Source organism: Mauremys reevesii, linkage group 5 (genome assembly GCF_016161935.1).
Source record: "Mauremys reevesii isolate NIE-2019 linkage group 5, ASM1616193v1, whole genome shotgun sequence".
Taxonomy (NCBI): Eukaryota; Metazoa; Chordata; order Testudines; family Geoemydidae; genus Mauremys; species Mauremys reevesii.
In genome coordinates this window covers 15,661,054-15,674,517 of record NC_052627.1, presented here as the reverse complement: position 1 = coordinate 15,674,517, position 13,464 = coordinate 15,661,054, and the positions used below count along the sequence as shown (strand labels likewise).

Genomic DNA, 13,464 nt, shown 5'->3' with positions numbered 1-13,464 from the left:
AAAATAGAGCTGTGCCAGAATTCATGTCATGTTGGGTTTTGGTGTGGTTCATCAAAGGTTACCTCATACACTTTTCCAGATATGGAACAGGGTTTTGGAATGCACTCTGGGCAACATTTTCCAGGAGACACAGCCATAACTTCATCCTAAAGATTAAAAAACAGAAAACTTTACTTAAAAAAAGAGAGACGAGCAGAATAACGGTCTGAAAATTAAATATGCAGCCCAGTAGCCTACACCTGTAACTCCTGCAAAAGACATTTATATCTATGTGATAACCACCGGCCACCATAGCTATGAATTAGGGTAAGAATTGGGGGTCAGCTTTGCATTCTGCTGTAAAAGTAGAAGGCCAAGCACAAAGATACTACATCTTGCCATTCTGCCTGACACAGCAGGAGAGAAACTACCCGTTCCCATGTGCTGTGGGAAGCCTGGACCAGGCAAGATAGGTATAAATACACAAGCACAGAGCACTGAAAAAATGATAGTCTGGGATTCTTGCAATTACGGCTAATGCGCTTTCCATTAGGGCACCTTGTTAGGAAATCTACGGAACATTATCAGAATTAGCTAAAGGGGATTTTTGGTACATTAAATTGGATGCTTCTAGCTGATTAGTCTCAGATACGTCATGGCAACAATGTTCTGGTTCCAGTTTCTATTAATTAAGTTTTAATGACTCACTGATTAAACATTAGTGCAATCAATCAAGGGATAACTTAAGTACATTTAAGAGGAAAAATTCTAAACATTTAGAAATTTTGCTTTAATTTGCTTTAACCAACACCACTTAATCTCGTAATATTAATTACACATCTCAGTATGAAGCATGAAGGGATTAGTATTCAGAGGAACAGCTGGGCTTTTTTCAAACAGGCGCCGGTGTTAATTACATGAACACCTGGTCCCACAACACATAGGTGAGCAAGCACTAAAAGAAAAAGCTTTATGATGGGTGTTTATTTTTGCAGTTCTAAGGTGGGAACCTGCTTCACCACACACCAAGGGAGACACAATTCCGGATCTGCGACTGGAATGTGCTTGACGGGGAAACAAAAATCAGGAAAATTACAGCATCTCGAGAACTACAGTAAAGCAGAACAATGCGAACTCCCGGGAAGCTGGTTTCTTATTTTGCAGATGAGTGTGGTTGCACTTGAGCACCGCTGGGAAGCCCAGGAAGTGAAAAGAAGTCCAACCAGACGCCTTGCTCTTTTTTGGCATTTTTGCCTGTCATCTACCAAAGATAAAATGTATCAAATTATTTTACAATATATAAAGTACTAAGTATGCTTTTGATTTTCTGGATTACCCTGCATACTGGAATTTTTTTAGTTAACGTACGTACAGTACTTTGAAGGTGAAAAATCATTGTGTAGGTGCTAGAGAATAACGACTGTCATCTTAAGCAAAGAACTGGGAGCCACAAGTGCTCTGATTCTTTAATTTGGGCTAAAGTGCTGACTCGCTGGGTGAACTTGAGCAAGTTATCTCCCTAGCATTGCTGGCTCCCAGGATTTGCTATAACCAGTAGACAACACAGTCACCTTTCGGGAGTAATATTGTACAGCTGGCTGAAACTTTTAGTTTGAAACATTTTTGTACAAAAAATTGCTTTTTCATCAAAAAGGAAATTATGGTGGGAAATGTCCATTTTCAACTACATTTTGGGAATGTTCTTGTCAACAACCACAAAAATTGGTAGGTTTCAACAAAAACTTTTGAAGAAACATTTAAATAAAACTCCTTTGCTTTTTTCAAATTGTTCACAGAATCAAAAAATATTTCCTGATCAGCTCTACAGAATTATCTGAATTACAAAACAGAAGGCACAGCTGGTGTTTACAATATATTAGTCTGTAATATGGTTGGAGGTTATAATATATTAGTCTGTAATAGTCTCTAATGGACATGGTTGGAGGTTTGGGGGGCTTTTATTTATTTGTGGAGCGTACACTTCTACATGATTTTCAAAAGCCTCTTCTCTGAATCATTTTTCCTTTAGCCTGCCAGCAAATACGTTCTTTTGAGAAATACAAATTTCCCATGGAAAGGAAAAGCTAATAAATTGCACAGACCATTGATGGAACAGTTCTTACCTCGCTGCACAACACTGGCTGACATTCGGCTGTGAAGCATTGAGTTGCCCCATTCCTGCAGACACATTTGGAGCACTGGCTGAGGTGCCACTCCTCACCATCCCGAAACATTTGGCCATCAAAGGAGCAGGACTCTAAGAGACAATTAAGACCATCAGAGGAGTGAAGTTCTGGAACAGCCTTTCAAGGGGAGCAGGAGGGCAAAAAACCAAACTGGCTTCAAGCCGAAAGCTTGCTAAGTTTATGGAGGGGATGGTATGATGAGGCTGCCTACAATGGCATGTAGCTGATCTGTGACTGCTAGCAGCAAATATCTCCAACGGCCGGTGATGGGGCGCTCGATGGGGAGAGCTCTGAGTTGCTACAGAGAATTCTTTCCCAGGTGTCTGGCTGGTGAGTCTTGCCCACATGCTCTGTGAGCCATTCTGTGTTTCCATTTTCATGTTTTCTTTAATTCCCTCTCCTCATCCAACTCCTTTAATCTCAGATCCATCCCCTACACTCCAGGAACTTCTGCCCCTTGGAAGGCCCAGAGGTAGCATCAGACTATGACTTTACTTACTAACTCCATTTGGCTGCACAGCGTTCACCTGTACACATTTGTTCTGGTTTCTCACGTTCTACCAGCACAATTCCACATGTGTGATGACTTTATGGACATTCACAATCATATAAAAAAGACTGCAGATGTATGACTCATCTACTGATTAGCATCTGCAAGGAAGAACTTTATAAGAGCCATCTCCATGAAGATGACCCAGAATAATTGCAATATTAAAAAAAACCACTGCACTAATTAATTGTCCTGTGTGAAATTATTATTAATTATCTATTTGTTTCTGGAAGTGTCCACGATGTATGAGATGCTTTACAAACACAAAAGAAAGCATGATCTTTGCCTCAGTAAACTGATGGTCTCAATCTAATTACCCATGGACAAATGACCTAATTGATGCTGACAGCCTCAGATTAAGGCTGAGATTTCAAAGACACCTATGTGAGTCGGATGCCCAATTCCCATTTAATTTTAATGGGATCTGCGCCTCCAAATCCCTTAGGCAGCTTTGGAAATGTCAGCCTTTATCTACAAGAGCCAAAATGAGCAGCGTGAAAAGAGAATCCGGAGAAGTTCCATACCCCGATGTGTGTCTGGGCAGGGTACTGCACAGGAGAGCTTGAAGAAGATGGTTTCAAAGCAAAGGGGAAAAATACTCTTAATTGATTTGAGGAATGAAGAGATGGTCTCACCTGACCACTAAACCAATGTGCAGAGCAGCAACGTTGACCCCACTCCTTGGGGCCACTTAACTAAGGCCAAATTCGCTGCGTGGGGCGCCCCTTTCGAAATACTCACCACCAGTGCCCACGCATTTGGGACAGCACTCTCCTTGAGCGACGTACTCCAGCTCCCCTCTGCCACAAGAAAGGGGTGGGCAGGACTTGGGGGTGCAGCTAACCTTCCCATTGGCACAGGAGCACGCCGTGCATGCAGAGCTTGTCCATTCCGTGCCATGCTGCAATGGAAAAACAACACGGGAAATGTTTAATAGCCAACAAGCCTGGAAATAATCCTTGCTCCAGCGAGTTACCTCACACCAGTGCCTAACTTCCCTCTTCTGCAAACATCCCCAGGCACTGTAACTCATGGACCAGACTCCAGGCTGCAGTGCACCCACTGTTCCCTGCAACATGGGGACAAAATAGTCCCAACAGGGGTATAGCAGTCATGTTGGGATCACTCCAATTGAGAGGGTCCCCCTGGTGGCGCAGACGCAGCATAACCTCGGCCAAAGGACCTACATCTAATGGATACATTCTCCCCACCCACGACTGCCTGTGTGATGGGCTGCCATGTCTAGACCGGACACAACCCTGCAGCTGTTCAGTCTGTACCTGGGTCCCATTAAAATGTTCAGTAGGACCTACACACATCCAAGGACAATATCTGTCCTCATAAGCTTAAACTACAAACTACAGTGTACCTCACAACAAGACAAATCCTGCTTCCCTTACTACCCTGGATCTGCTCTCAGGAGAAGGGTTTGGCCCAGTAAGGAACACACCGCTTTTTGCAGTATGCTCCAACACAATATACAGAATCATCTTTCCTCAGGATCATTATCGAGCACAAAGCCATCTTAGAAGACTCTACTAGGTACAACAGCACATGCATCACCACTCACAGAAGGCACGGATATAAGCTGTGATATTGTTTGAAACGGGAAATGCAGAATTTTAATTTATGTGCAACACGCAACGTGGAAGTTGGGCATGGAAAAAACCTGCTGTCAGCTGCAGCGTAAGCTTTTCTTTCCTGGGGTGATTACTGGGGACAGTTCTGCTGGCTAGATGTTTCTAAAATAATGATGAAGACATAAAGCATTTGCCTGGCTCATTGACAGAAAGATAATCATCTTCCCTTATGTAATCTGCTCCAGCCGTTAGGCTGTACCCTTAGACTATGAACGCTTCCTAAATATGCAGCCGGCTCTATAGTAAGGATGAGACACATGAGAATACTGATATGAGGCTGATCTTTATTTCCCGGTCTATGCCAGGTGAGTCAAGCATACCAGTGGTTATACCACAGTCATATGACAGCAATCAGCAGGCACCAACTCCAGCAGCTATGGTTACATCTCTCCCATTAAAAAAACAAAACACATGAAAATAAAACATAATAGGAGCCAAAAACAACTGCAAATTACTGCAGCCAATTAGTAAAACACTTCAGTAAGACAGAGGGAAGAGCCAACAACTTATCTATGGTACTTATATGAGTCCTGTTACCATGGTATGTGAACACTTCACAACGTATTTATCCTCTCAACACCCTGTGCAGTAGGGATGTGCTATTATCCCCATTGTACAGATGGGAAATTGAGGCACAGAGAGGCTAAGTGACCTGCCCAAGCTCACCCAGGAAATCTACAGCTGAGCCAGGAATTGAACCCAGATTGTCCAAATCCCAGGCTAGTGTCATAACCACTAACCCATCCTTCTTCTGAATTCTCTTTTCAGAGCATTTCTGCCTGTTATTGGACATCTGTCAATAAGTACCATCTCTGAACCTCAGTTGTTTTTTTAATCACATGGACACTTGTTCCTTCTGCTGTGGCCTGTATGACTACCGAGGTGGATTGGCCCTCCTGGAGCCTGTGTTTGCATAGGTCAGGGTTACAGAAGTGTACACCAGTCTCATGGCAGAGGTCAGTATCTAACAATGCAAGTTTCTGATGGTAATTAGAGCCTCCACTTTGAAGAAGGCAAACGTGCACAGTTCAATACTCAGTTCTTCTCCCAACAATACTATCTTGTCTCATTTAACTGCAGAGCACAGCTAAATGAATGAATGAATGCACCAGACTCTCCACCCTTCTGAGCCAAACAGGCCAGGCTATTGTGAACTGGTGCTTTCCCTTTGCATGAACTGTAGCAAACAAAACTCCCCCTATGGCCATTATCTGATGGCGGGAGAAATTATAATGGGAGAGGGGGGAACAGCGATTAATGGTGCCTTTTGCTGCCTTCCACAGAGTGCTGTATTGAAAAGGCAGCCGCGAGAGGACATTCCAGCATTCTTTAGTGAATACATGAAGGCTTCTCTCCATGACCTGGTTGGCAGCAGCACTCCATTTTTTCATCTTGGTTATCTGCCCAAAAGTTCATTTGAAGAGATACCTTTCATGTATGAAAGAGCCTAAAATTCCACTGACCCGGTTCCCGCGTGTCATAAGCATATGCATTGTGGAGTCCGAATCAGCCCTAACATTGGCCAAATAGATGAATTAAATGTTTTGCTGATATTCGCAAGGACCACGCTCAAAGAACTGGGCTTAGCTTGACTTAACTAGAGAACGACGTGCCAGCCAGGCAACATCTTCCCTAGACAGGATCTACAAAGAGTGGTTTGCTTGGGGAAAAAAATTAACAAGTTGGGTTTCAGTGCGGTGTGCAGAACTGGCGTACAGTGTAGAGATTCTGAGGATCTGCTGCTACATAAAAGGGCTTCTCATTACCAATGAGCCAAATCCTGTACTCCGTACCCCCTCCTTACTTACTCAATACTTTATATAGGGAAATCCCACTGACGGTTTTGCTCGAGTAAGAACTGGTAAAGTGGGTAAGGGCTTCAAGGGGTAGGTCTCTTGTCACTACCGAGGTGATTCTTTTATCACATTTATAATGGCCTGGATACACACTTTCAGAAAAAGACTGCTGATCAATCTCACTCCTGAAATGCACTATAAAAAGTGGAGGTAATCATTACACGTCCCTGCAGCTGCAGCTAGAGAACGATATGTGGTCCCAATGTGCTGGGCTCTTCATAAACATACTTGTCAGCCATGTTCCTAAGCCACACCTCCAACGTGGTTTTGTACAATGTCTACTCTGCAGTGGCCTCAATCCGCAGTTATTCCCGGTGGGCACAGCTGGGACAGAAGGAGGCATTTCCTTCACTCTGCTCCCGGGGGTGGCCCCTGGAGAAGTTTAGAGTAGCCCCAGAGATGAAGATTGCTCCAAACACCCATCAATCCACCAGGAGCTGCAGGGGTTAGAGGTGCAGGACCAGTACACATCCGCTGGGGTCTCTCAGCTGGGAAAAGCTGTCTGCTTTCCAGTCCCTCAAGGGGTAAAGAAACCAGAGTGAAGGTCAGGACTGAGCACGGTGTGACCTTGGTGGGGAGGTTCTTTGCTTGACAACTGCGTCAAGTCTAGGAGATGTTTTTTGAAGCACCTGACCAGCCACGGGCAAAAGCTGCCGCCCCTGAATTTAGATGGACGATCGGAGAGCTAAGAAAAGGAAAATAATGTTAATGCCAATGGATACTTAACAGCACTTACCACATGGCTTTGGCCTTCATGCTGGCAAACTCCTTCAGTTCCCGAGGCGCACTCAGGGCAGCAGGTATTGGGGGCTATCCGCAGCACTTCCCCCTGAACAAATACAAGAGTCCTATGAGCAGTACAGGTGGGAGGGGTGACTCGAGGGGGGTTCTTGTTGCACGTGGCCCTCTCAGTTTTAAAAGCAATGCTACTAATCAAGGACTTCCTTGTGAAGAGCTGCTGCATTGCTTTAGGATGCTGAATTCATTCTTATGTCCAAGATATGCACAGGAAAACACACACACACACACCATAAAGCAGGGGTTCTCAAACTGGGGGGTCGGGACCCCTCAGGGGGTGGTGAGGTTATTACATGGGGGGGTTGTGTGCTGTCAGCCTCCACCCCAAACCCCGCTCTGCCTCCAGCATTTATAATGGCGTTAAATATATTTAAAAGTATTTTTAATTTATTGGTGGGGGTCGTACTCAGAGACTTGCTGTGTGAAAGGGGTCACCAGGACAAAAGTTTGAGAACCACTGCCATAAACAATCCTTTGGAGTATGACTCATTCTTCATTAACTCCCTGACACCAGCTGTTTCAGTGACAGATAGGAAAATGATTGGGGAAAACTGACTCTCTCAACAAGGCAAAATAATAATAATAATAATAATAATAATAATAAAAAGATTAACCCATAAGTGATCTCAGGCAAACTTGTTTTCTTGTTTTAAAGTTTAAATTATTACTTTTAAAAAATTATCATAAGTGGAAAAAGTGTCTTCCTTTCTAATTAGAGCTAGTTGGGAAAAAAGGAAAAGGAACTGAGTATCGATTTCTTTTTTTGTTGTGTTTTTAAATTTCCAATTTTTGTTCAAGTTCTAAAATGTGACATTTTCAAAATTTGAAAAATATTGACCATCTTTATTATATTGCCTGGTGAAATTTTATATTGCCCCTCTCAGTGCTCCCAGAGGCATAGTGCATAGTTTGGCCTCCACACACTGTGCAGCAGTAGGGTAACAGACGAAACCAACAGGCATGTGTGTTCATGCTATTGTGTCGCACTAAGGGCAGAAGACGTTAGTCAAAGAGTTGGCAAAAGCTCTGGAGGTGCTTTGCTTCCATTCCTGGAGCATCTCCAAGGCCTGTGCACAGCAGATTTTGCATTCTCATTCCAGCCTTCCCAAATGTGTTTTAAATATCTCAGACCCGGGCAGCATGCCGCACAGATGCCACAAAGGAATGTGACATGAGACCTTATCCTGGCAAGGATTTCACAGATGTCAACAGCATCTGAGGATACTTGGTACCTTCTGGGTGGTGCTCGGCATCCCTCATGATTAGGCCCACAGTGACAAAACAGAGACAGACAGTTTTACTTGTACAAGCCAGAAACAAGCAAATCCCCCACCATCTCTCTCTCTCTCTCACACACACACACACACACACACACACACACTGAAGTAGCTGAGAACATGAAAAGGCAACAAAGAGGGGCCATAACTTAGGGCAGGGATCGGCAACCTTTCGCATGCGGCTTGCCACGGTAAGCACCCTGGAAGGCCGGGCCGGTTTGTTTACTTGCCGCATCCGCAGGTTAGCCTGATCGTGGCTCCCACTGGCCGCGGTTCACTGTCCCAGGCCAATGGGGGCTGTGGGAAGAGGCACGGGCCGAGGGATGTGCTGGCCGCCCCTTCCCGCAGCCCCCATTGGCCTGGGACAATGAACTGCGGCCAGTGGGAGACGCAATCGGTCGGACCTGCGGACACGGCAGGTAAACAAACCGGCCTCGCCTGCCGGGGGCTTACCCTGGCAAGCCGCATGCCAAAGGTTGCCGATCCCTGCCCTAAGTTATGGCCCCTCTTTGTTGCCTTTTCATGTTCTCAGCTACTTCAGAGAGAGAGAGAGAGTGTGTGTGAGAGAGAGAGAGAGAGAGAGAGAGAGAGTGTGTGTGTGTGTGTGTGTCTGAGAGAGAGAGAGAGAGAGAGAGACTGAGTGAGAGAGAGAGAGAGAGAGAGAGAGGTTGCCAACCCCTGACTTAGGGTTTTGCCCCAAAGTCACCTTCTTGAAAATACTGTACGGGTGTCCCGACGGGGACCTATGCGATGCTTGCCCTTTTGGAAGGGCACTGTCAGTGTTTAAGTCGTTGGTTTTGACGTATACAGTCCTAAATAGAAGGGGACCTGCCTATTTAAGAGACTGCCTCTCTATGCCTCTCTCCACCTTTTTCTTTCGGAGCCCCACCCTACCCTCCAACGCGCTATAAAAGCTCCATGGGGCCACCTGTGCCACAGTAACTAGTTTTCTGCATATAAAAGCCAGGGCTGGTGTTAGGGGGTAGCAAGCAGGGCAACTGTCTGGGGCCTCACACCACAGGGGTCCCCACAAAGCTCCCTTGCTTATGCTTCAGCTTCAGCCCCGGGTGGCAGGGCTCAGGGCCCCAGATTTCAGCCCCATGGGCTGGGACTTCAGCTTTGTGCCCTGGGCCCCAGCGAGTCTAACGCTGGCCTTGCCTGGTGGCTCCCCTGAAACCTGCTCGCGGCCTCCCAGTGGGCCCCGACCCCTGGTTGAGAACCACTGCTCTATGCCATACTGTTGGAAGTAAGATCAGCACAGGCACTCAAGCTGGAGCTCCCTCCAACAGAGACCAGCACCTGCCGCTTCCAGGAAGGTTGAAGAAATCCTGCAGCAGGCAGTTAAAGAATAAATCACTGATAGGATTAGTTCCTTCCTTACCCCCTCAATTAGTGGTTGGCTGATGCCCTGAAGCACGAGGCATGACCCCTTCCAAAAAAGTTCCCTTAAATTAACATAACACTGGATGTTCTCATTATCCACATAAATGTCCATTGCTTTTTGGAACCCTAGTCCGCTCTTGGCCTTGATGATATCATGTGACAATGAGTTCCACCGGTTAATTATGCATTGCATGAAAAATTATTTCCTTTTATCAGTTTTAAATTTGCGGACTTTCATTTTGCCCTTCTTCTTTTGTTATGAGAAAGGAGCAACAGAAGTGTCCAATCTACCTGCTCTATCCCATTCATTATTTGTATGTCTCTATTACGTTTCCTTTTATTCATCTTCTCTCTAACATAAACAGAACCAATATTTTCAGTCTCCCTCTAACAAACAAATAGCATTAATGATGGAGCAAAAATTAGACACCATCTATTCTTTCACAGTTAATAACCTATGGAACCTTGCTACCAGGAACACTAGCAAGACCTTTTTAAAGACACATGATTTTTATATTGGCAGTGTCTCTTTAAAATACAGACTTTTGTTGATATTCATCTGTTCCTGCCCTCATAATCTGGGCCCTACAGGAAAACAAACCCTGCACCCAATTAGCTACAACCATTAATGAAGGCTCACAGGGAAACAGAGAAACGAAAAGACAGTGAAAGCCCGGCAAGAACCATCAAGGCACAACAAATGAAAAGACAGACCAAAAGCACAATTCTAGCTCTGTTACTGTTTATTAGAGTGGAACGCGACCATCTGCTGGTTCTACAGTGACCCAGCCCCCTGGGCTCAGTCTAAAGGTGATTATCAGCTATGCCCAAGCTGTGGTCGAATACTGCAGCACACTGGCATCGTTTGAGATCAGAATACTCTTGGCAGATCACTTGCCATATGTAGCATGCAAATGGTGCCATTGCCAAGCATCCAGTTCCCATGTGAGACGGGAACAGATGGGTTGGACTTCAGAACACTGCCTTTTCTGTTCACAGAGGGCCAAAATCCGTTCTCATCTATGCCTGTGCAATTCTGGGCAGTCATTTACATCAGCGTAGAGTGGGTGGCAGCATTTTGCACTCCTTACAATTCCCACTCATGAAAACAGAACCGTGATAGGGCTGATGCTTTGCTATAGAGGAGCCACTAATTATCAGGTGTTCTCTGCAAGTTTAACTATGAGACCCGTGGAAGAAAAGAGATGCTTTGCTTACATTGTGACTACAGGACTAAGCCCCTTCTGGTTGTCCAGTCCATGCCTGCATAGATCACATATTGTGTATGTTCCAGTATAACACTTTCACAAACCTGTAGATACCCAGAGGGCGTAGGTTGAACATAGGGAGAAAAACCTAATGATTCAAATACTTCCCATCCCTTGCATAGCAAGCCAACAGGCATATTTACCTTCCGAAAGTCACACCGAGGGTTTCTGCAAACGGCAGGTTCACAGATGACAATGTCACTATGGCATCTGCACTCCTGGCAAGAATCTGGCTTCCAAATTGTGTTGTTCTGCAAACAAACATAAGCTCTGAATTAAACTCGCATCGAGTGTAACACGTGTGCAGTTATCTAATGGCTAACGGTTCAAATGAATTAAACAGGCACAGAATAGAAAGGCAAACGCTACAATGGACTCCGTCTACTTGATGCTGATTAGTAACCCCAGGCAGTAATAAGGCCAGGGCTATTCATTTCATGATTCCAAACTCGTAATGAAAAGACAAGGCCATGCACAGAAAAACAATCAATAAATTCCAACTGCAAGACAATTGATTGTACATAACCTGCAATCGCCTCAAGCTGATTGCTGTACCTCTTTGAAATCTCCTGTCTTCTGTAAACAAATCTAGGCTGAGAGTTTCAAAGCTGCTTAGGGACATCCAAATCTGCTAGGTGGCTTTGAAAACAAATAACTTTAGCTATCGCTGAGCATCCCAAAATATCTAGATATTTACACAAGCAGCAGTTTGACGTTAACTGCGGCACCATTAGCCACACCCCTTGCACCTCCGTAGCTCGCCAGGAGTAAAGCCAGTAGTGTTGATACAGTACATCATTAAGGGACTGTCTTCAGAGGCACTGAGCGCCTGTAACTCTCACTAACTAACTTCAAATGGAGCTGTAGGTGCTCAGTATCTCTGAAAACTAGGCCCTAAATCCGTGCACAGAGTAAGAGATGAAAATCATTCCTTCTTGAATTGACACCTATGGAAGGGGTCCAGAAAATTCAGCTCATGCGCCTCAAGAGGAAGGACTTACGGGGTCTATGGAGGAGGCGCATGGAAGGTTCTAAAGTTATAGGCATAATTTTGCAGACTTTGGGCCAAACTGATCATTACATTTTGATGAAGGCAATTTTTCCATTACCAATTTTGCCCATGCAAAAAAACAATCCAGTCTTGTATATGAACTCTGTATTGTCATGAGAAAATCAACTGCTGTGGGTTAATCACCTCACTACCTGCTGTCTGTGTGCAAAAGCGGTTTCAATTCCAGAGGTTTTGCATATGCAGAAACACGGCGAGGAAATGTTTATGTGCAAATACATAGGCACACAGCATTGTGCTTACTATGTTAGAGATCACTTCTATAACCCTAAGTGAAAATGTCCTACTAATCTTCCTTTACTTTGTTCTGGCAGCAAAGAGGGGACTTAAAGTGAATGTAAATGTAATTCACCTCCACTCTCTAAGGCTCTCTTACATTGTCAGAATGGTGGAAAGTGGACTAAGTGCAAATGAGAATCAGGGCTAGTCTACACTTACCAGCCGGGTCGACGCGGTGAGTTTTTTGATCTCTCGAGGAACTACTATCCTAATCTGATCTGGACGCCGAAAGTTCGAACTCCCGAGTGATCGATGCCCTCCACCACCACAAACGGCGGAGGGCGTGGAGTTGCCGAGCCGTGGGGACTGATTTGCGGCGTCTGGCCTGATGGTGAGTTAGTAGGAGTACACTTTTTTGCTATTCTAGCTTTCGTAGCTATTATTCGAGACTGAAGTTCTAGCCCTACCTAGTGTAGACCCCCTAGTGCTCAGGCTATAACTGTTTTGGGATGGGAATAAAATCATAGAATATCAGGGTTGGAAGGGACCTCAGGAGGTCATCCAGTCCAACCCCCTGCTCAAAACAGGACCAATCCCCAGACAGGCAGATGTTTGCCCCAGGTCCCCTCAAGGATTGAACTCACAACCCTGGGTTTAACAGGCCAATGCTCAAACTACTGAGCTATCCCTCCCTGCTAAAAAAAAGAAGAAAGAAACCAGAAAAGGAGTCTGTAATCCACTCTTCTGAAGTAAATCCAGCAAGAAGTCATAGCTTTAGCTAAGAATTTATTCTCTTGTCACTTTAAATCAGGCCCATCACAGAACAGCATTTTTACCTTGTTGTCTATGCTCATATCCCATGGAGCATGAATTCTTTTGTGGGAGAGAAGGTGGACTATGGAAGGGGGGAAAGCTGGAGCTGCCACTAGAACTGTAATTGAAGAAAGCCTGGTGACTGGCAATAGTATTTCATTGAGGACAAACGTTATCCTTTGTACACCGTAATGCCAACATACAGCTAACAAGCACTGCGGCTTCTGTGAGTATAAAGCATTTGGAACTAGGTGGATCTTCTAATAAAGCCGATGACAGTATTAATCCTAAATACAGCAAGGGATGCACATAAACGTACAGCTCCAATGCATAAGATACCAGAGAAATGATACCAGATATAAATGATACCAGAGAAAGATAGTCATTTCTCCTCTGATGATATAACTGCCCCTCTGCACACACAGC

General features: G+C 44.9%; 1 protein-coding gene across 1 annotated transcript in view; it reads right to left on the bottom strand.

Annotated features, from left to right (window-relative positions):
- Positions 1-13,464, bottom strand: part of FRAS1 (Fraser extracellular matrix complex subunit 1) — a 320,933-nt gene that overhangs the window by 164,595 nt on the left and 142,874 nt on the right. The window contains exons 3-7 of the mRNA XM_039540816.1: positions 11,081-11,188; positions 6,948-7,040; positions 3,457-3,616; positions 2,103-2,236; positions 63-146 (exon numbers count right to left, since the gene is read on the bottom strand). Of these exons, the coding sequence (XP_039396750.1) occupies positions 63-146; positions 2,103-2,236; positions 3,457-3,616; positions 6,948-7,040; positions 11,081-11,188 (579 nt within the window). The remainder of the gene's footprint in view (positions 1-62; positions 147-2,102; positions 2,237-3,456; positions 3,617-6,947; positions 7,041-11,080; positions 11,189-13,464) is intronic.